Source organism: Crotalus tigris, unplaced genomic scaffold (genome assembly GCF_016545835.1).
Source record: "Crotalus tigris isolate CLP2741 ecotype Arizona unplaced genomic scaffold, ASM1654583v1 scf7180000022970.308977840:1548163, whole genome shotgun sequence".
NCBI classification, from domain to species: domain Eukaryota; kingdom Metazoa; phylum Chordata; class Lepidosauria; order Squamata; family Viperidae; genus Crotalus; species Crotalus tigris.
In genome coordinates this window covers 1,434,453-1,455,397 of record NW_024099557.1, presented here as the reverse complement: position 1 = coordinate 1,455,397, position 20,945 = coordinate 1,434,453, and the positions used below count along the sequence as shown (strand labels likewise).

Here is a 20,945-nt window from a genome sequence, read left to right as displayed (position 1 = left end):
GACCACTGTCTTATGGCTTCTAAACCAGCAAAAAAGGGGGGTTAATTTTGAACGGGATCAAAGAAGGCGCGTTCCAAACTTACTGCCATTCCCCACCTAAGAGAGGCGAAAGCGCCCCTTCATTCTGAAAGCGTCCCAAGCGATTCAGCCATAGTGATAATAAGAGGCTAGAGTGGCCCCTTATAGTCATAGAGCGGGGTCTTAAAACCTGGCCCTTTTAATGACTTGTGGACTTCAACTCCCAGAGTTCTTGAGCCAGCGTGCCTGGCTGAGGAATTCTGGGAGTTGAAGTCCACAGTCATAAAAGGGCCAAGTTTGAAGACACCCTCCATAGAGCAAAATTGAGGGCATCCTTGTTTCCGTCTTTACCGGAAGCGCAGAGGCATTTCCATTTCCGAAATCAAACCGCTCTAGGGCTCTTCTAACGTCTCTAAACCCGGATGTTTCATCGGGAACTCTACGTGCGTATTTTCCCATCTAGCTTCGCCGTCTCCACGTTTACCCTCTTCCCGTGTCGGCTGCCTTTGCGAAGGACGTCTCGCGAGAGTTAAGAGAGAGAGAGAGAGAGAGAGAGAGAGAAAGAAAGAGAAAGAGAGAGAGAGGTGGAAAACTCAATGCGGCAGTCCTGAAAACGGGGATAACAGCTTCAGGAGCGCTTGGATGCCCGGAAAGTAGGTGAGGTTGCTGGGCTGGAGGGTTGCGCTGCAAGAGTCTTCTTCCTTCCCTCCCCGAAGAAATTGGCAGAAATTTGGAGAGTCCCGAATGTGCTTTTTTCAAGAAACAGATAGACTTTCTTGTTTTTTCTTTGAAGACGTTTCGCTTCTCATCCAAGAAGCTTCTTCAGCTCTGACTGGATGGTGGGGAATGGAGAGATTTATACTCCTTACAGACAGCTGGTCATTTGCATCCTTTTAGAGGGTCGTTGGAGGCCACTTGGAGGTTTACCTGTGTCCAACAGTGAAGGGACTTCAGCAGTGAAGGGACACAAGACAGAAAATATCCTGCAGCCAAGAAAGCTCCACACCCATTTGCACTCACTCAGGTGACGCTGAGGACACCTCCAAGTGGCCCCAACGACCCTCTAAAACAGGGGTCTTCAAACGTGGCCCTTTTATGACTTGTGGACTTCAACTCCCAGAATTTCTCAGCCAGCGTGCCTGGCTGAGGAATTCTGGGAGTTGAAGTCCACAAGTCATAAAAGAGCCACGTTTGAAGACCCCTGCTCTAAAAGAAGGCAAATGACCAGCTGTCTTCAAGGACTATAAATCCTTCCATTCCCCACCATCCAGCCAGAGCTGAAGAAGCTTCTTGGATGAGAAGCGAAACGTCTTCAAAGAAAAACAAGAAAGTCCCATTGCCTCTTTAAAAAGCACCTTTGGGACAACCATGACCAGGATGACTGAACATCTCCATAGACCTTTGGAAGAATCATTTGACATCTCCAAGTAGTACTCCACCTTCATTTTGTCCTCCAGGTCCAACGGCTTCATTCACACGGGACACGTGGAACCTGGTGTTCATCTTTTCTTCAGAATCCCCGCCATGCATTGAACCATCAACATGCCTAAAGGATATGTCCATGTAGATTCTCAGTCATCCAGGTCATGGTTGCCCCCCTTAAGGTGCTTTTTCAAAAGGCAACTGGACTTTTTTTTCCTTGCAGACGTTTCACTTCTCATTCAATAAGCTTCTTCAGTTCTGACTCACTGGTGAGGAATGGAAGGATTAACAGGATTTACAACAGTTCGTTTGGTGTCCGTTTGAAGTTACAATGGCATTGAAAAAAGTGACTTATGATCGCTTTTCATACTTACGACCTTTGCAACATCCCCATGGTCATGTGATCAAAATTCAGAGTTGGTGACTGATTCTATTTATGATGGCTGCAGTGTCCCGGGGTCACATGATCCCCTTTGGCAACCTTCTGATAAGCAAAATCCATGGGGAAGCCAGATTTGCTTAAGAACCATGTTCCTAACTTAACAACTACAGCAATTCACTTAACAACTGTGGCAAGAAAGATTGTAAAAAGGGACAAAACTCACTTAGCAACTGTCTCGCTTAGCAGCAGAAAATTTGGGCTCAATTGTAGTCGTACGTCGAGGATTACCTGTATATTCTTTGCTGTCATCTGATCGTTAGCACTCTGAAGATCGGCTGTTAGAGTTAACTCTTAGTATGGAAAAATGTATAAAAATGGAGGGAGGAAGGAAGGAAACTCTAGTTAACTAACAACTTTCAGAGGGCTAACAATGATTGCAAGGAATATAAATCCTCCCAGCTTCCACCATTCAGTCAGAACTGAAGAAGCTTCTTGGATGAAAAGCGAAATGTTTTCAAAGAAAAACCAATGTCCAGTTGACTTTTAAAAAACATATTTGCGATTTCCTAACAGAGTTTTGACATTGTAGGCCGCCCAGAGGCGCCTTGTAGCGAGATGGGCAGCAAACAAATTTAATAAATAATAATAAATAAATATGAAATAGGGTTCCAGTAAGAGCCTAGCCCAGAGGTAGGCAACCTCGTCTTTTATGACTCGTGGACTTCAACTCCCAGAATTCCTGAGCCAGCATGGCTCAGCTTGGAAACTTCTCCCTTTCCTCTCAGTATGGCTGGCTCAGGAATTCTGGGAGTTGAAGTCCACGAGTCATAAAAGAGTCAAGGTTGCCTACTCCTATCCTAGGACAAAGATTAAGAGCAGGGGTCTTTAAACCTTGGCTCTTTTATGACTGTGGACTTCAACTCCCAGAATACCTGAGCCAGGAAGGGACAGAGAGAGGTTTCCAAGCTGAACCATGCTGGCTCAGGAGCCAAGGTTGCCTACCCCTGCCCTATTTGGGGATAGAGAAACAAAAGATACATTGAATATATGCGTCAGACAGCAAAAGATTAAACAACAAAACACGTTGAGTTCATGTGAGACTTGAACAACAGGAAACATTAACTCTAGATAACATTCCACAAGTGGAAAATTTATGGATTCTGTTATTCTTTCCGCAGCTCTCTCTCCCCCCCAAGGGTTTAGACTTGCAAGTGTATTCAAGGACTTTTGGAATACTTACACTATTGTTTACTGACTGAAAAGGCAAGTTCTCACATATCAAAAGAAATGGCCTTAGCTAAGAAGAAAAACATTCTTTCCTACAGTTAGAAAAGAGGCCTAGACTGCTGTGTTAAAAATGGTAGTGTCATCTTTGAAAAATGCTAATGATAAAAGCCTAGAGAGTTTCAGATAAGAATTGGAACTGTTAGTCTTCCGTTGGGGAAATTACAGTATAGCTTAATTCAGTGTTTCTCAAACTAGCCAACGTTAAGCGATATGGACTTCAACTCCCAGAATCCCCCAGCCAACAAGGGGGAATTCTGGGAGTTGAAGTCCATACCGCTTAACGTTGGCTAGGTTGAGAAACACTGGATTAATCCAATGCAATCTGAGCTGTTTCTTACCGTTTTAAAGCTCTGCCTCCAAGCTTAAGTTCAGATTTTTTTCTTTTCCAGGCTTTTAAATACAGGCAGTCCTTAACAGCCATTAGTGACCGCTTGAAGTTACAGCTGCATTGAAAAATCTGACTTGCAAGCTATCCTTGCACTTAGACCACTGCACCATTCCCACATAATCAAAACTTGGGCACTTGGCAACCAGCATATATGTAGAATAGAATAGAGCTAGAAGGGACCTTGGACTTTGGAGGTCTTCTAGTCCAGCCCCCTGCTCAAGCAGGAGAACCTATACAATCTCAGACAAGTGACTGTCTAGTCTCTGCTTAACAACTTCCAGTGATGGAGTGCCCACAATTTCTGGGGATAAGCTGTTCCACTGGTTGATTGTCCTCACTGTCAGGAAGTTTCTCCTTAATTCCAGGTTGCTTCTCTCTTTGATCAGCTTCCAACCATTGTTTCTCGTCCTTCCCTCTGGTGCTCTGGTGAACAACCTGGCCCCCTCTGCCTTGTGGCCGCCCCTCAGATACTGGAACACTGCTATCATGTCACCCCTATTTCTTATTTTCTTTAGACTAGCCAAATCCAAGTCCCGCAGCCGTTCTTCGTACGTTTTGGTCTCCAGGCCTTTGATCATCTTAGTTGCTCTTCTCTGAATTTTTTCCAAACTCTCAGCATCTTTTTTGTGATATGGTGACTAACATTGGCTGCAGTATTCCAGGTGTGGTCTTACTAGGGTTTTATAAAGCGGTACTAATCCTTTATGCAATCTTGATTCTATGCTTCTGTTTATACAACCCAGGATTGTTAGATAATGGAGAAGAGCTATTATTTGTCCCTATATAGAGAACAGGCAACAGACAGCAACTCGTAATTTTTTTAAATGGAATTTACATACATTTTAGTCTAGATTTCATTTCTTGTAACAAAATAGGGCTATTTATCACTGGTTACCATTGACGCTTCTTTAAAAAAAGTGCAAAACTAAATACATATATATCAAATCCATCATTCCAAATTTAATTATCTTCAATACCCAATGCGGAGTCAAGTTTCTTTCCAAAATAGGTGGAATGCAAGTCTCTAAGTCAGATGGTAGGTTAATGTTAGCTGCAGCTAGCCACAAAAACTTAGGTTGAGACCATGGATGTATAATTGGGAAGCTTAGCCAATATCATCATCACTACCACTACCACCACAATCATCATCAAACTCTCAACATCTATTTTGTGATATGGTGACCAAAATAGGCTGCAGTATTCCAGGGATGGTCTTATTAGATCAGGGGTAGGCAACCTTGGCTCTTTTATGACTCGTGGACTTCAACTCCCAGAATTCCTGAACCAGCCATGCTGAGGGGAAAGGGAGAGGTTTCCAAGCTGAGCCATGCTGGCTTAGGAATTCTGGGAGTTGAAGTCCACGCGTCATAAAAGAGCCAAGGTTGCCTACCTCTGTACTAGGGCTTTGTAAAGAGAGAAAACATGCAGAGTGTCAGCTCAAAAATTTTGCCCCTCTGTGCATGTCTGCAAAGAACTAGGAAGTATTGATTTAGGGTTACAGTTTATCCGCTAGCGCAGTGGTTCTCAACCTGTGGGTCGGGACCCCATTTGGGGTCGAACGACCATTTCACGGGGGTCGCCAAACAATGCAGTCCACCATTTTTTTCCCCCTTTTCCTTAGCTGTGCTACTCCCTTTTATTCTATTGGCTTTTGAAAGCCAATAGAATAGACTCTCTTGAATAGAGTCTAATTCTGTTGGCTTTCATAAGCCAATAGGAATTGTCCAGGCTGTCTCTGCCCTGCTGAGCCTGCCAAAAGTCCCATTCTGCAAACGGTGCTGTACCAGTTGAGTAGTCCTCGACTTACGACCGGTTGAGTAGTCCTCGACTTACGACCGGTTGGGGTCGCGGCATTAAAAAGGTTGAGAACCACTGCGCTAGCGAGTCAGTGTGTGTCTGCAAAGAACTAGGAAATATGGATTTAGGATTTATACTTCAGGGCGTCAGTGAATTAGCAGATATTGAACCCACCAATAACAAAGACAACCCATATCTGTTTCAGAATTCTCCGCTAGAATCCAAAGCAGTTCTAAAAACATTGCAATGTGTAGATCAGGGGTAGGCAACCTTGGCTGTTTCGTGACTCATGGACTTCAACTCTCAGAATTCCCGAGCCAACATGGCTCAGCATGGAAACTTCTCCCTTTCCCCTCAGCATGGCTGGCTCAGGAATTCTGGGAGTTGAAGTCCACGAGTCATAAAAGAGCCAAGGTTGCCTACCCCTGGTATAGATGAAATGAATGATCTCTGCATGCAGAGCTTAGTTCCTGCAAGAATTCATGCTGTGATGATTATGTTCAGCTTCAGCTGAACATGTTTTAAAGTGATTCTTACTTGGTTGGAAACAATTGTTTATGTCCCTAGGGAACTATTTACAAGTCTGGAAAGGAAACACCCCTTTTCTTTCCATTGCTGAATACTGAACTGGGTCTTTCATTGTGTAGTGTCCTAAAAGACATACATTTGGTTTGCTTTTTGAATAAAGTCAAATTTAGGGTATGTATTTTCAGTGAAGGAGATAATTAAGGCTCGCATGTGAAATGCAAACTTTTAGGGACTTTCTGTTGGCATAAATGTTGATTCTTCCGACATGGTTTTCATTTCCCAACAGTCCCAGGCTCCATTGTCTGGAGATAAGACAGATGTTTTCAGACCATGTTCCTTTCACACGGAGGGAGGGTAACAAAGCAGAGCAAGGCAATTACGTTCCCCAACAAACAAGCCCCCCTCCCAACAGAATGGCAGGCCCCGAAAAATGAATACATAGGTGCAGGCAATAAACTGTAAGCAAATCCATTTGGGGGGGGGGTGTTTCCTGACGCTGGCGTTTTGTTCCTGTGACACCGATCCACAGCCATAAACCTTCTCTTTCCATGTTGGTGTCTTCATTTCTAGGTCACGGAATATTTTCCCTAACCATTTGGTCTCGGGAGAGTTGGTACGTATTTGGGGACTGTGGGATGGGGTACCGTTTTTCGACCGTCATCTCTTTCTCTTACTGCAAAAGAGACTTTTGATAAAATAGAGGTGCAGGAGAGAGGCTCAGTGGCCCCTTGCAGGGAAGTTAGAGATCAGCAGCTTCTGAAAAAAAAAAAAATGATCCAGGGCACAAAGGCCTGGAGGCTAAAACACACGAAGAATGGCTGTGGGACTTGGGTTTGGCTGGTCTAAAGCAGTGTTTCCCAAACTTGACAATTTTAAGGCATGTGGACTTCAGCTCCCAGAATTCCACAGCCAGCGTTGCTGGCTGTGGAATTCTGGGAGTTGAAGTCCTCATGTCTTAAAATTGTCAAGTTTGGAAAACACTGGTCTAAAGAAAAGAAGAAATAGGAGAGACACGATAGCCGTGTTCCAGTATCTGAGGGGCTGCCACAAGGCAGAGGGGGCCAGGTTGTTCACCGGAGGGAAGGACGAGAAACAGTGGTTGGAAACTGATCAAAGAGAGAAGCGACCTGGAATCAAGGAGAAACTTCCTGACAGTCAGGACAATTAACCAGTGGAACAGCTTGCCACCAGAAATCGTGGGTGCTCCATCACTGGAAATTTTTAAGAAGAGACTGGACAGCCACTTGTACGAGATGGTATAGATTCTCCTGCTTGAGCAGGGGGCTGGACTAGAAGACCTCCAAGTTCCTTCCAGTTCTATTCTATTTTGTTCTATTCTGTTCTGTTCTATTCTATGTTCTATTCTACTCTGCACTACTCTATTCTATTTTCTGTTCTATTCTTATTCTATTTTCTTTTCTATTTTCTTTTCTATTCTGTTCTGCTCTGCTCTACTCTATTCTTCTATTCTATATTCTATTCTACTCAATTTTACTCTACTCTATTCTTATTCTATTCTACTCTACTCTACTGTATGATTGGCTACCTCTGGATAACCAGAATGCAGGAAATGGGGCTGCCATAGAGAAATGCACAGACAAATGCCATGATAGTCATAAGTCACTTTATTCAGTGCAATTGTAACTTTGAATGGCCATTTAAACCAGGGGTCTTCAAACTTGGCCCTTTTATGACTTGTGGACTTCAACTCCCAGAATTCCTCAGCCAGGCACGCTGGCTGAGGAATTCTGGGAGTCGAAGTCCACAAGTCATAAAAGGGCCAAGTTTGAAGACCCCTGGTTTAAACCAATAGTTGTGAGGACTGCCTGCATGAATGATGCTGCTGAGGTAAGACACACTGTGAGGTGGTTTTTTTGTTTTTTTTTGATACACGGATGTTAGCTGAATTGCATTCTGTCATCTTGGGCTTATCAAGTCATACAAAGGCAGCTGTTTGCCTTTGCGTGCCTTTACAGATTGTCCTCAACTTACGACTGCAACTGACCTCCCAACTTTCTCTTGCTAAGCAAGACACTTTAAGTGAGTTTTGCTCCATTTTACGACCCTTCTTATCACATTTGTTAAGTGAATCGCTGCAGTTGTTAGTAACACCGTTGTTAAATGAACCCAGCTTCCCCTATTGACTTTGCTTGTCAGAAGATCACAAAAGGTGACAGCATGACTTCAGGATACTACAGCCGACATAAATACATGCCAGTTGACAAGCGTCCCAATTTTGATCGTGTGGCCATGGGGGATGTTGCAATTGTCGTGCAAAAAATGGTTCTAAAAGTCGCTTTTTTCCAGTGCCGTTGTAACTTCAGACGGTCATTAAATGAAAGGTTGTAAGTCAAGGACTATCCCTATTCGCTCACTCCACTTTTGGTGAACATGTACCTGCTAATGTTAATCCAGTCCACAAAGTGTCCATGGAGATTCTCAGTTATCCAGGTCATGGTTGTTCCAAAGGTGCTTTTTCAAGAGGCAACTGGACTTCCTTTGTTTCTCCTTGAAAAACATTTCACTTTTCATCCGAGAAGCTTCTTCAGTTCTGACTGGATGGTGGGCAATAGAAGGATTTATACTCCTTGCAGACAGCCGGTCATTTGCCTTCTTTTAGAGCAGTGGTTCTCAACCTGTGGGTTGGGACCCCATTTGGGGTCAAACGACCATTTCACGGGGGTCGCCAAACAACGCAGTCCGCCATTTTTCCCCCCTTTTCCTTAGCTGTGCTACTCCCTTTTATTCTATTGGCTTTTGAAAGCCAATAGAATAGACTCTCTTGAATAGAGTCTAATTCTATTGGCTTTCAAAAGCCAATAGGAATTGTCCAGGCTGTCTCTGCCCTGCTGAGCCCGCCAAAATTCCCATTCTGCAAACGGTGCTGCACCAGTTGAGTAGTCCTCGACTTATGACTGGTTGAGTACTCCTCCACTTACGACCAGTTGGGAGTCGCGGCATTAAAAAGGTTGAGAACCACTGTTTTAGAGAGTCGTTGAGGCCACCTGGAGGCTTATCTGTGTCTCCAGGGTCACCTGAGTGAGGCAAATGGGTGTGGAGCCTTCTTGGAAGTGTTGAAAGGACTGTGTTGTAGACTGGAGATGGATGATGTTGTATCCCTCCCTCTCTGTTGAGGGAGGGCTGTTCAATTTTGACATGGATGGCCTCTTTGATCCCTCTTTCAAAGCAGCGGTCCTCTCTGTCCAAAATGTGGACTTTGCTGTCTTCCGAAAGAATGGCTTTCGTCTTTCAAATGCAGATGGGCTGCTGAATCTTGTCCTGATGGATTTGAACAGCCCTCTCTCAACAGAGGGGGAGGGATATGACAACATCTACCTCCAGTTTACAACAGAATGCTTTCAACACTTCCAAGAAGGCTCCACACTCATTTGCCCCACTCAGGTGACCCTGAGGATACAGATAAGCCTCTAGGTGGGCTCAATGACTCTAAAAGAAGGCAAATGACCAGCTGTCTCTAAGGAGTATAAATCCTCCCATTCCCCACTATCCAGTCAGAGCTGAAGATGTTTCTTGGATGAAAAGCGAAATGTCTTGAAAGAAAAACAAGACAGTCCAGTTGCCTCTTGAAAAGGCACCTTTGAGCAAGTCCACAGAGATTTTGGTTGCAACTGCGGCCTTTTGTTCTGCTTCCCCAGGCGATTCATGGACCCCCGACTCAGCCCTCCCAAAACCCGGCTGCGGAAAAGGTGGAAGAGAGCCGTTTGGAAGCCAAAGAGATGTCCGCCCGCAGCTGTCCCCGACCTACAGCTCCACCACTGCGACATCTGCGGGAAGGACATCAAGCACCAGTCCAATTTCCGCGAACACCAGCGCATCCACACGGGCGAGCGCCCGTACCAGTGCAAGCGTTGCCAGAAGACCTTTGTCCGGGGCGCCGACCTCATTAAGCACCGCCTGGTGCACTCGGCCATCCGGCCCTTCCGCTGCCGGATCTGCGGGAAGCAGTTCAAGCTGCAGGCCGACCTGGACAAGCACAGCAAGGTGCATTCGGACGAGGCCCCCTTCCCCTGCCACCTGTGTCCCAAGCGGTTCAAGCGCACCTCCTGCCTGGTGAAGCACCTGCGGATCCACACCCAGGAGAAGCCCTTTGCCTGCTCCCACTGCAGCCGGCGCTTCAAGTGGGAAGCCTCGGTCAAAGAGCACGAGCGGGTCCACACGGGCGAGCGTCCCCACCGCTGCGACCAGTGTGCCAAGACCTTCACCCACCGCTCCACCTTCCTGCAGCACCAGCGCACCCATCAGAAGTACCCTGCCTTCAGCTGCAAGCATTGCGCCAGGTCTTTCAATCACAAATCCAACCTCCTGAAGCACGTCCGTCGGTTGCACTCTTAGGCAGAGGTCCCCAACCTTTTGGGCACCAGGGACCGGTTCCGTGGAGAGAGGTTTTTCCGCGGACTGGAGGGTGCGTGGTTTTGTATACTGGCAGCATCCTGTGGATGGGATTTTGCTTGTTTGTGCGGACCGGTTGCTGCCATGCCATGGCCCGGTAGTGGTCTATGGATCGGGGGTTGGGGACCCCTGCTCTTAGGGGCCAGAGGGTGGGTGAGGAAGGGATCCACAAGTGACCCCCCGCCCCTGTTTCCCAGGGTGCCCAAAGACTCTGTGAGATGCGCAGCGGCCTTCTGATTGGCGAAAGCTCAAATGAGACAATTCTCTGTAAATTGTCTTGTAGAAGAAGTAGCAGCCAACAAAAATGGAGGCGTTCCCTTTGACTGATGATGTTACCTAGCTGGGTAGTGAAAGGTCCGCAAGAAAACCACTAAGCTCAGAGAGCAGCCAAGGCCCCCTTCTTGATCTTTTCCCGCCCCTCTGCCAAAATTAGTGCGTTGTATTCATTTGTACAAAGAAGTATATTTCTCACGAGAGGAACCAGCAAGAGAAGAATCCCAAGTGCCAATCAAAACGTTTTGACGTGTTTTGGAAAACGTTTTTTTCTTTTTCGTCCACTCGGAGGATATCAAAATTTCAGAATGACTGACATCCTTTAAACCAGTGGTTCTCAACCTTTTTAATGCCGCGACCCCCCAACCGGTCGTAAGTCGAGGACTACTCAACTGGTGCAGCACCGTTTGCAGAATGGGACTTTTGGTGGGCTCAGCAGGGCAGAGACAGCTTGGACAATTCCTATTGGCTTTTGAAAGCCAATAGAATTAGACTCTATTCAAGAGAGTCTATTCTATTGGCTTTCAAAAGCCAGTAAAATAAAAGGGAGTAGCACAGCTAAGGAAAAGGGGGGAAAAAATGGCGGACTGCGTTGTTTGGCAACCCCCGTGAAATGGTCGTTCGACCCCAAGTGGGGTCCCGACCCACAGGTTGAGAACCACTGCTTGAAACCAAATTAAAACGTAAGAAGTTTGATATAGCCTTGGGGCCGATTTAGCATCTAGTTTACCCCAGCCTGCTATGCATTTCAGCAGAACATTTCCATGGCAACCCATTGAATCTGTCCTTCAGATGCCAGCGAAGGAAATCTTCCTTCTGGCATTTGGCACTCCTAAGTGGTCCCCTCTTTTTAATTTGTTTCTTTTTCATTTAAGACAAGGGCTTCCTTTAAAGATGGCACGGGTAGTCTTCAACTCACAACCCCAATTGAGTCTAAAATTTCTGTCGCTTAAGCAAGAGAGTTGTTAAGTGAGTTTTGTTCCCCTTTACAACCTTTCTCGCCCCAGTTCTTAAGCCAATCACCGCAGTTGTCAAATTAGTGACACGGTTGTTGAGTTAGTCTACCTTTCCCATTGACTTTGCTTGTCCAAAGGTTGCAAAATGACCCCAAGACACTGCAACCGTCATAAATATGAGTCGGTTGCCTCTAGTGTCCAAATTTTGATCACGTGACCATGGAGATGCTGCAGCGATCATAAGGATAAAAAGTGGTCATTGGTCCCTCTTTCCAGTGCTGTTGTAACTTTGAACAGTCACTAAAGTAACAGTGGTAATTTGAGGACTGCTTGTAAACCCCAGAAGGGCAGAAAAGGATCCCAGGTCTGTTATTACTCACAAAGACGTAGGCATGCATCTCTCCTACCTTTTCTGAAATGTATAAATATATCTTGTTTAGAGGAGCGGTGCTCACTGTTTTTTAATGAGATGCCCTCCAGTCCGTATTGTTTACATAATGAACGCTGCGGTGGGCCCTGATTATATGCTTTGGGTCCTGCCTTTTGATTCCATGCAAGGGATCACGTACAATTCAGCAATAATGCAAAAAAAGGCCATTGCGGTTGACTCGACCGCTGTCCTCTGTCACTGCTTTTAATTAAGAGATTGTGTTCCCGCCAAAAGAGTGAGGTGACAGTTGCACAATTCTGTTGTTCTTTGCTGCTGGGCCCAGTCTAGGGCAGGGGTAGGCAACCTTGGCTCTTTTATGACTGGTGGATTTCAACTCCCAGAATTCCTGAGCCAGCATGGCTCAACTTGGAAACCTCTCCCTTTCCCCTCAGCATGGCTGGTTCAGGAATTCTGGGAGTTGAAGTCCACAAATCATAAAAGGGGCAAGTTTGAGGACCCCTGCTCTTAATCTTCGTCCTAAGATAGGGGTAGGCAACCTTGGCTCTTTTGTGACTCCTGGACTTCAACTCCCAGAATTCCTGAGCCAGCATGGCTCAGCTTGGAAACCTCTCCCTTTCCCCTCAGCATGGTTGGCTCAGGGAATTCTGGGAGTTGAAGTCCACGAGTCATAAAAGAGCCAAGGTTGCCTACCCTTGTCTAGACGGAGGCCCTACCACAGATTGGGAGTAGGAAGTTAAAACCCTTCCTATGTTTTTTCAAGGTCCGGATGGAATTCTCTGCATTGGTTCCCAATTCAGATTGGATTCTGATCGCATCTGGGAATCAAATAAAACACACTACAGGCAGACCTCGACATACAACCTCCATTGAATCCAGAATTTATGTTGCTAAGTGAAAAATTTGTTAAGTGAGTTTTATCCCGTTTTACAACTTTCCTTGCCGCATTTATTATGCCGTTGTTAAATTAGTAATACGGTTGTTAAGTGAATCTGGCTTCCCCATTGACTTTGCTTGTCAGAATGTCATAAAAAGGGGATCACGTGACCCCCTGGGAACACTGCGACCATCATAAATATGAGCCGGTTGTCAAGTATCTGAATGTAAATCACCTGACCCTGGGGATGCTGCAATGGTGGTGAAGTGTGAAAAATGGTTATAAGTCATTTTTTTCAGTGCGGTTGTAACTTCGGACAGGCACTAAAGGAACTGTTATAAGTCGAGAATTACGACCACAATCGAGCACAAAATTTCTATTGTTAAATAAAGCAGTTGTTAAGTGAGCTTTCCCCCTTTTTACAACCATTTGTGAAACCATAAATGAATCGTGCAAATTAAGGAAACGTGGCTTGCCCCCCGGCTGGGAAGGTTACAAATGGCAATCATGTGAACCCGGGACGCTGCAACCGTCAAAAATACATGCCCGTTGCAAAGTGCCCAAATTTTGATCACATGACCATGGGGAGGCTGCAATAGTCATGTGAGAATCTGTCATAAGTTACTTTTTTCATGCTGTTGTAACTGTCACTAAACAGATGGTTGTAAGTAGAGGACTACCACCCATTTTGGACACGGTAAGTGTCACATCAAGTTTGAGCTGCAGTGCAGAGGTCTCCAACCTTTCTCAGTTGGCGGATCGGAGAGAAAGGGTGAGAGAAGCATTTGCTGCGTGCGCGCGCAAACACACAAATGGGGCCGTGAGCACGCGCGATGCAAACAGGACGGTGCTAGTGCCCACGTGACACTTGCTAGCACCGTGCCGGTTTTGCTGCGTGGGCGCTAGCATCGCCCTATTTTCGTGCAATGCAGTAGGTGGTTTTTGCGCCACGTGACGCCCGTTTTCGTGTCACATGCTGCCCGGTTTTTCTGTTGCGCGCCGCCCAGTTTGCTCTCGTTTTTACGCTGTGCGCCACCCAGTTTTCATACCACCTGTTTTCAAGCTGTGCACCACCTGGTTTCCTTCCATTTCCACGCCGTGTCACCCGGTTTTCACACCCCGTGCCGCCTGCTTTTTGTGCCACGTACCGCCCGGTTTGCCCCCGTTTTTTTAATTGTGTGCTGCCTGTTTTTTCCCATTTGCGTGCTTTGCGCTGCCCTGTTTCCCTCCATTTTTGCGCCGTGCAGTGCCAGGTTTTCGCACTGCCCGATGACCGGTTTTCCCCGATTTTCACGCTGCGCACTGCCCAGCTTTCACACTGTGTGCCATCCTGTTTGCATAGCAACGCCCTATTTTTGCTGCACAAAGCCGTTTGCACAGCAGCAGCAGCACTAGGACGAGTGGGCGTGAGTGTGTATAGCATGGTTCGTGCCCTGGTGGCCAGTAGGCCACGGACCAGTAGTGGCCACGGACTGCAGGATGGGGACCCCTGCTGTAGTGAGCTTTTGTATACTTTACAATGCCTTCTTCCTTCGGTCTACGACCATGTTGTGCCTTTTTTAACCCCTCCCAAAAATATGTTTTGTAATTGTAAAACTTGAGGGTTTCCCTTTGCTTGAGTATATGAAACAAACGCCGATCAAATGAATCCTAGAAACAATTTGTCATCAGTGGCCAATATTTTGACACATGGGTACCCAGTTTGAAAATCAGTGGACCAAAAACTGAATTTGGTTTCCTAAGATGAACCTGAAGGTTTCAGAAAGTCTTTCCCACCCACCCACCCACCCACCCAGGTTTTATTTTCTGGGTGTCTAAAAGTATAGGGCAGTGTTTCTCATTTTCAGATGTGTGGACTTCAACTCCCAGAATTCTCAGCACGCTGGCTGGGGAATTCTGGGAGTTGAAGTCCACGCATCTGAAAAAGTTGCCAAGGTTGAGAAACTAGGGGTTTTCCATGCTACATTCCAAGGAAATGGAGGAAATTGTTTTTATGCTCAGTGAAGAAGTAGTGTAGTAATTATTATTACTGGATTCAATTTTAGTATGGTGTAGCAAATTTGATGATGCTGATATTGGCTAGGCTTCCCAATTATACATCCATGGTCTCAATCTAAGTTTTTGTGGCTTGCTGCAGCTAACATTAACCTACCATCTGACTTAAGAGACTTGCATTCTACCTATTTTGGGAAGCAGCTTGACTCTGCATTGGGTATTGAAGATAATAATTAAATTTGGAATGATGGATTTGATATATATGTATTTAGTTTTGCATTTTTTTTAAAGAAGCATCAATGGTAACCAGTGACAAATAGCCCTATTTTGTTACAAGAAGTGAAATCTACACTATAATGTTATGTAGCTGCCATTAAAAAAAATTTTTACGAGTTGCTGTCTGTTGCCTGTTCTCTGTAAAGGGACAAATAATAGCTCTTCTCCATTATCTAACAATCCTGGGTTGTATAAACAGAGGCATGTAATCAAGATAATGCGGAGTATTATTACCGCTTTGTAAAATCCTGGTAAGACCACACCTGGAATACTGCAGCCAATTTTGCTCACCATATCATAAAAAAAATGTTGAGAGTTTGGGAAAAATTCAAAGAGCAACTAAGATGATCAAAGGCCTGGAGATTAAAACATACGAAGAACGGCTGCAGGACTTGGATTTGGCCAGTGTAAAGAAAAGAAGAAATAGGGGTGACATGATAGCAGTGTTCCAGTATCTGAGGGGCGGCCACAAGGCAGAGAGGGCCAGGTTGTTCACCAGAGCACCAGAGGGAAGGACGAGAAACTGGTTGGAAACTGGTCAAGGAGAGAAGCAACCTGGAATTAAGGAAAAACTTCCTGACAGGACAATTAACCAGTGGAACAGTTTTGCCTGCAGAAGCGGTGAATGCTCCAACACTGGAAGTTTTTAGAAGAGGCCAGACAGTCACTTGTCTGAGATGGTATAGGTTCTCCTGCTTGAGCAGGGGGCTGGACTAGAAGACCTCCAAGGTCCCTTCCGGCTATATTCAATCAAGAGAGGGATGGGGGGGGGGTGTCTTCCAGTGTTTGGGGGAGCTGTAGCAAAAAAGAGGGGTTTGACTCTAGGGCACCAGGGAGCAGGACGGGAAGCAGTGGGTCGAGGCTTAACGGGGAGAGATCCAGCGTGGAAATGAGGAGAAATTTCCTGACAGAGCAATTGATCCATGGACCGGTTTGTGTTCAGGGGTGCCCCTTCATTGGAGGTTTTTAGGGGGAGAATGGATAGCCATTTGTCTGGCATGGTCTGACCTCCTGCTTGATCGGTGTGTGTGTGTGTGTTGGACTGGATGTCCTCCTTGATCCTTATCCAATACTGTTATTCTGAAACTAGTTGGAGAGAGAGAGAGATCCAATCTAGAACTAGGTAGACATTTCCTGACATGGAGAGTCATCAGTGAGTGGAGTAGCTGGCCTCCCAGAATTCTGAGCTGGAGGTTTTCAGGAAAGGATTGGACGGCCATTTGTCCCAATTGGAATAAGGTCTCCTGCCTCTGGCAGGGGTTGGACTAGATGACCTCCAAGGTCTCTTTCAGCCCTTTGGTTCTATGCAATCTCTGAATGGACAGTTGGTCTGAAAGTCATAAGATCGTAAATCAGCACACATTCTAGGATGAGATGATCAGTCAGCATTTTTTAAAAAAAGCACCTGAAGGGAGGACAGGAAGCAACGGATGGAAACTAAATCAAGGAGAGAAGCAACCAAGAACTAAGGAGAAACTTCCTGACAGTTAGAACAATTAACCAGTGGAACAACCTGCCTCCAGAAGCGGTGAATGCTCTAACACTGGAAGTTTTTAAGAAGAAACTAGACAGCCATTTTTGTCTGAAATGGTATAGGGTTTCCCGCCTGAGCAGGGGGTTGGACTAGATGACCTCCAAGATCCCTTCCAGCCCTTTGGTTCTTTGAAATCTCTGAATGAACCTTTGGTCTGAAAGTCATAAGATCATAAATCAGCACACATTCTAGGATGGGATGATCAGTCAGCATTTTAAAAGTGTAGATCACCTTTGTATCTGCTCTCTCTCTCTCTCTCTCTCTCTCTCTCTCTCTCTCTCTCTCTCCCCCTCCCTCCCTCCCTCTCCCTCTCTCCCTCCTCCCTCAGATTGTATCTGTATTGTATCTTTTACCCTGTATGATTAAACTTACACATTGTATGGGCAAAAGCATACAATACAGGTAGGCCTTGACCTACAAGCACAATTGAAACTAGAATTTCCATTGCTAAGCCAGGCAGTTGTTAAGTGACTCATACAGTCATTAAGTGAGTCCAGCTCCCCTCATTGACTTTGCTTGTTGGAAGCCGGCTGGGAAGATTGCAAATGGCGATTGCATAACCCTGGGATGCTGCAACCATTGTAAAGTACATGTCAGTTACCAAGCACGTTTTTAAGAATAGTTGTTGGTGAATGCTAGGGTGACACTTTTGACACGTGTGCTGTAGGTTCACCATCTCTGCTTCTTATATTATTAGGGTCCATCCCCCCCATCCACCCATCACTTGCTCCATTAGACTTTGCAATGCAGAAGTCAAGGAGTGAATTTGAGTGATTGTGTGTGTCAATCTGCCAGTGGTTCCTGCCCTAAAGAATGTAGAAAAGCACTTGCATAAATTCAGCAGAGCCATTTTAAGTATCGTGTAAGTCAGGGAACACTGAGGTGAGGGCAAGAATGGAGTTGTTAAAACAGCTGTCAACGTTGCTAACATCGGATGTTTTTGCATTGACAACAGGTGGAGATGCAACCATTTTCTTCTTTTTGCTTTTAGAGTTAGATCAGTGGTTCTCAACCTGTGGGTCGGGACCCCATTTGGGGTCGAATGACCATTTCACGGGGGTCGCCAAACAACGCAGTCCGCCATTTTTTCCCCCTTTTCCTTAGCTGTGCTACTCCCTTTTATTCTATTGGCTTTTGAAAGCCAATAGAATAGACTCTCTTGAATAGAGTCTAATTCTATTGGCTTTCAAAAGCCAATAGGAATTGTCCAGGCTGTCTCTGCCCTGCTGAGCCCGCCAAAAGTCCCATTCTGCAAACGGGGCTGCACCAGTTGAGTAGTCTTCGACTTACGACCGGTTGAGTAGTCCTCAACTTACGACCGGTTGGGGGTCGCGGCATTAAAAAGCTTGAGATCCACTGAGTTAGATGATGCTGGGAGGGGGGGGAATGTGCACAAGTATCTAACTAGACATAATAACACTGGACCTAGTGTGAGAACCAAGGTTATTGAAATAAGAGATGATAAGAACTGGAGAGTTGGAGGGAAAGCTGTTGCAAACTAATTGGGGAATGTGATTGATGATTGTCAACTGGAGGAAGGAATTGTGCTTTGATATTATGTGCTCAGGGGAGGGAAATTCAGTTTTTTGGCTTCGATTGTGTTAGTGCCAATGTTATGCTACTCAAATAAAGATTCTTTAAGGTAAACCACGCCTCGAAGTTCCTTGAAGAGTTTCATCTGTCGGAACTATGACAACAGCCATCAGAGAAAATAAAAGAGACCTGTGATAATTGAAACACTTGTCCTCTTTTTGTATAAGATTCATATATTTGGAAAGCGTCAGGCACGAAAAGACCAAAAAAGATCAGTTCCACACATGAAGATTCGATTGAACTGATGTATTGCTAAAAGACTACGCGCAGGAATCTTTTCAATTTAAAGCATGTCCCTGCTCAGAGTTAGATACGGGTCAACAGCACTCGAAGGGCTTACGTTCTCTTGTGGCTACGTAATGATTCTACCCTGATCCCTCTTTTAACTCTGTCCTCAGATTCTGCTATCCATTCTACATAAAAAGATCTATCTTATGAATAACAAGGAATCAAAAGAACCTGCAAGCAGAACGTGGAGGGGAGGGTGAGATGCTGCCCCTTTGGTTCCCTAGCAACTGTTTTCAAAACATCTGCCTTCGAATTGGGAATCTGTACTCGGCAGCCTCTTGGGGGGGGGGGGAATCTCTAGCCTCCCAAAAAGCAAAATTTTGGCTTGTTGGAGCAGAGCTAACATATGGATTGCGAAATCTCAAACTGCCTCTAGAGGGCAGCCAAGTACTCTGTGCCTGGTTGCTTAACTATGTCCCAAAGGAGGCAACTGGACTTCCTTGTTTTGAAGACGTTTCGCTTCTCATCCAAGAAGCTTCTTCAGCTCTGACTGGATGGTGGGCAGTGGTCATCTGCATTCTTTTAGAGCAGGAGTCTTCAAACTTGGCCCTTTTAGGACTTGTGGACGCGTGCCTGGCTGAGGAATTCTGGGAGCTGAAGTCCAGATGTCATGAAAGGGCCCGGTTTAAAGACCCCTGCCGTAAATGAATGAAAGGACAGCCTTCAGTGACTTCAGAAGTCTACACCTTTGGATGACAAAGTCCATATATTAATTGCACGTTGCACAAAAAGGTCTAATTTTCCTGCCAGCGAGCAGCTCAACAGTTTGAAAGAAGAGAAGAAAAACTGCTCCCTAAAAGAACCTGGGGGATGCAGGTCCTGGTACCCCAAAAAAGTCCCAACGGTGCTTTTTCAGGGGGCAACTGGACTTCCTTGTTTTTCCTTTGAAGACGTTTCGCTTCTCATCCAAGAAGCTTCTTCAGCTCTGACTGGATGGTGGGGAACGGAAGGATTTATACTCCTTGCAGACAGCCGGTCATTTGCCTCCTTTTAGAGCAGTGGTTCTCAACCTGTGGGTCGGGACCCCATTTGGGGTCGAACGACCATTTCACAGGGGTCACCAAACAACGCAGTCCGCCATTTTTCCCCCCTTTTCCTTAGCTATGCTACTCCCTTTTATTCTATTGGCTTTTGAAAGCCAATAGAATAGACTCTCTTGAATAGAGTCTAATTCTATTGGCTTTCAAAAGCCAATAGGAGTTGTCCAGGCTGTCTCTGCCCTGCTGAGCCTGCCAAAAGTCCCATTCTGCAAACGGTGCTGCACCAGTTGAATAGTCCTCGACTTGTGACTGGTTGAGTAGTCCTCGACTTACGACCGGTTGGGATCACGGCATTAAAAAGGTTGAGAACCACTGTTTTAGAGAGTCCTTGAGGACACTTGGAGGTTTACCTGTGTCCTTAGGGTCACCTGAGTGGTGCCAATGGGTGTGGAGCCTTCTCGGCTGCAGGATGTTTTCTGCCCTGGGTCCCTTCACTGTTGGAAAACGCACACAGGCTGTTGGGGATGAGTCTGTGTTATCTGCATCTCAAGCTGAAGCGCAAATGGTTCCTGCAGTCTGCAATGTTTTCTGGAAATCCGTTCATATTCCCGCAGCATTCGAAGGGTGTCCATCCCAAAGTGCATAGCTGAATATCTATGGAGATTCTCAGTCATCAAGGGCATGGTTGTCCCAAAGGTGCTTTTTCAGTTGGCAACTGGGGTTTCTTTCTTTTCTTTGAAGAAGTTTCACTTCTCTTTAAATCCTTCCATTCCCCACCATCTTGTTGTGATTCCTCGCCAACCAGTGGACCCGAAAGCTGAGTCTGAGGAATCAGAGGAGGAGGGGGAGGGGGATGGAGTGACATCAGACTCAGGAAGGCTCTGAGGAGCTCCAAGACTTACAGTTGGACGAGGAGCCTGGCCCCTCTACTCGCGCTCGGGCTGAGACACAGCTGTGCTGGGAGCCTGAGTTGGACAGTGATGAAGAACAGCTGGGAGATATCCAGGATGCACGAAAACGCCAGCAAGAAAATAGAGTAATAATAATAATAATAATAATAATAATAATAATAATAATAATAATAATAATAAACTGGAGCACCACTTGAACACCATTGGCATTGATAAATTCGCTATTAGTCAATTGCAAAAGGCGGCCTTACTAGGAACTGCTTCCATCCTGCGACGATATCTGTAATATCATCAAACATCCACATCTGCCTATCCCAAGTCCTGGGTAAGGACTCGATAGGTAGACAAAATGCCAAATCCAGTCTGAACATCTGGCTAACTGTGCGATGAACCATAATAATAATAATGTTGGAAGGGACCTTGGAGGTCATCTGGTCCAACCCCCAAACCCTATACCATTTCAGACAAATGGCTGTCCAGTCTCTTCTTAAAAACTTCCAGTGTTGGAGCATTCACCACTTCTGGAGGCAGGTTGTTCCACTGGTTAATTGTTCTAACTGTCAGGAAGTTTCTCCTTAGTTCTAGGTTGCTTCTCTCCTTGATTAGTTTCCATCCGTTGCTTCTTCTCCTGCCTTCAGGCGC

General features: G+C 45.7%; 1 protein-coding gene across 6 annotated transcripts; it reads left to right on the top strand.

Annotated features, from left to right (window-relative positions):
* The first annotated feature begins 414 nt into the window (after positions 1-414).
* LOC120297083 (oocyte zinc finger protein XlCOF19-like) lies at positions 415-12,847 on the top strand. 6 transcript variants are annotated; one of them, XR_005553680.1, is made up of 3 exons: positions 415-671; positions 6,393-6,435; positions 12,613-12,847. XR_005553680.1 is itself a non-coding variant. In XM_039319321.1 (3 exons), the coding sequence occupies exon 3, from the start codon at positions 9,486-9,488 to the stop codon at positions 10,173-10,175; it is 690 nt and encodes a 229-aa protein (XP_039175255.1). In that variant the 5' UTR covers positions 415-671; positions 6,393-6,435; positions 9,479-9,485; the 3' UTR covers positions 10,176-10,949. The 6 variants fall into 6 exon arrangements, 4 of the variants coding, with proteins under 4 accessions (XP_039175255.1, XP_039175254.1, XP_039175253.1 ...); XR_005553679.1 differs by having other exon boundaries at positions 415-675; XM_039319321.1 differs by lacking the exon at positions 12,613-12,847 and adding an exon at positions 9,479-10,949.
* Positions 12,848-20,945: the final 8,098 nt, after the last annotated feature.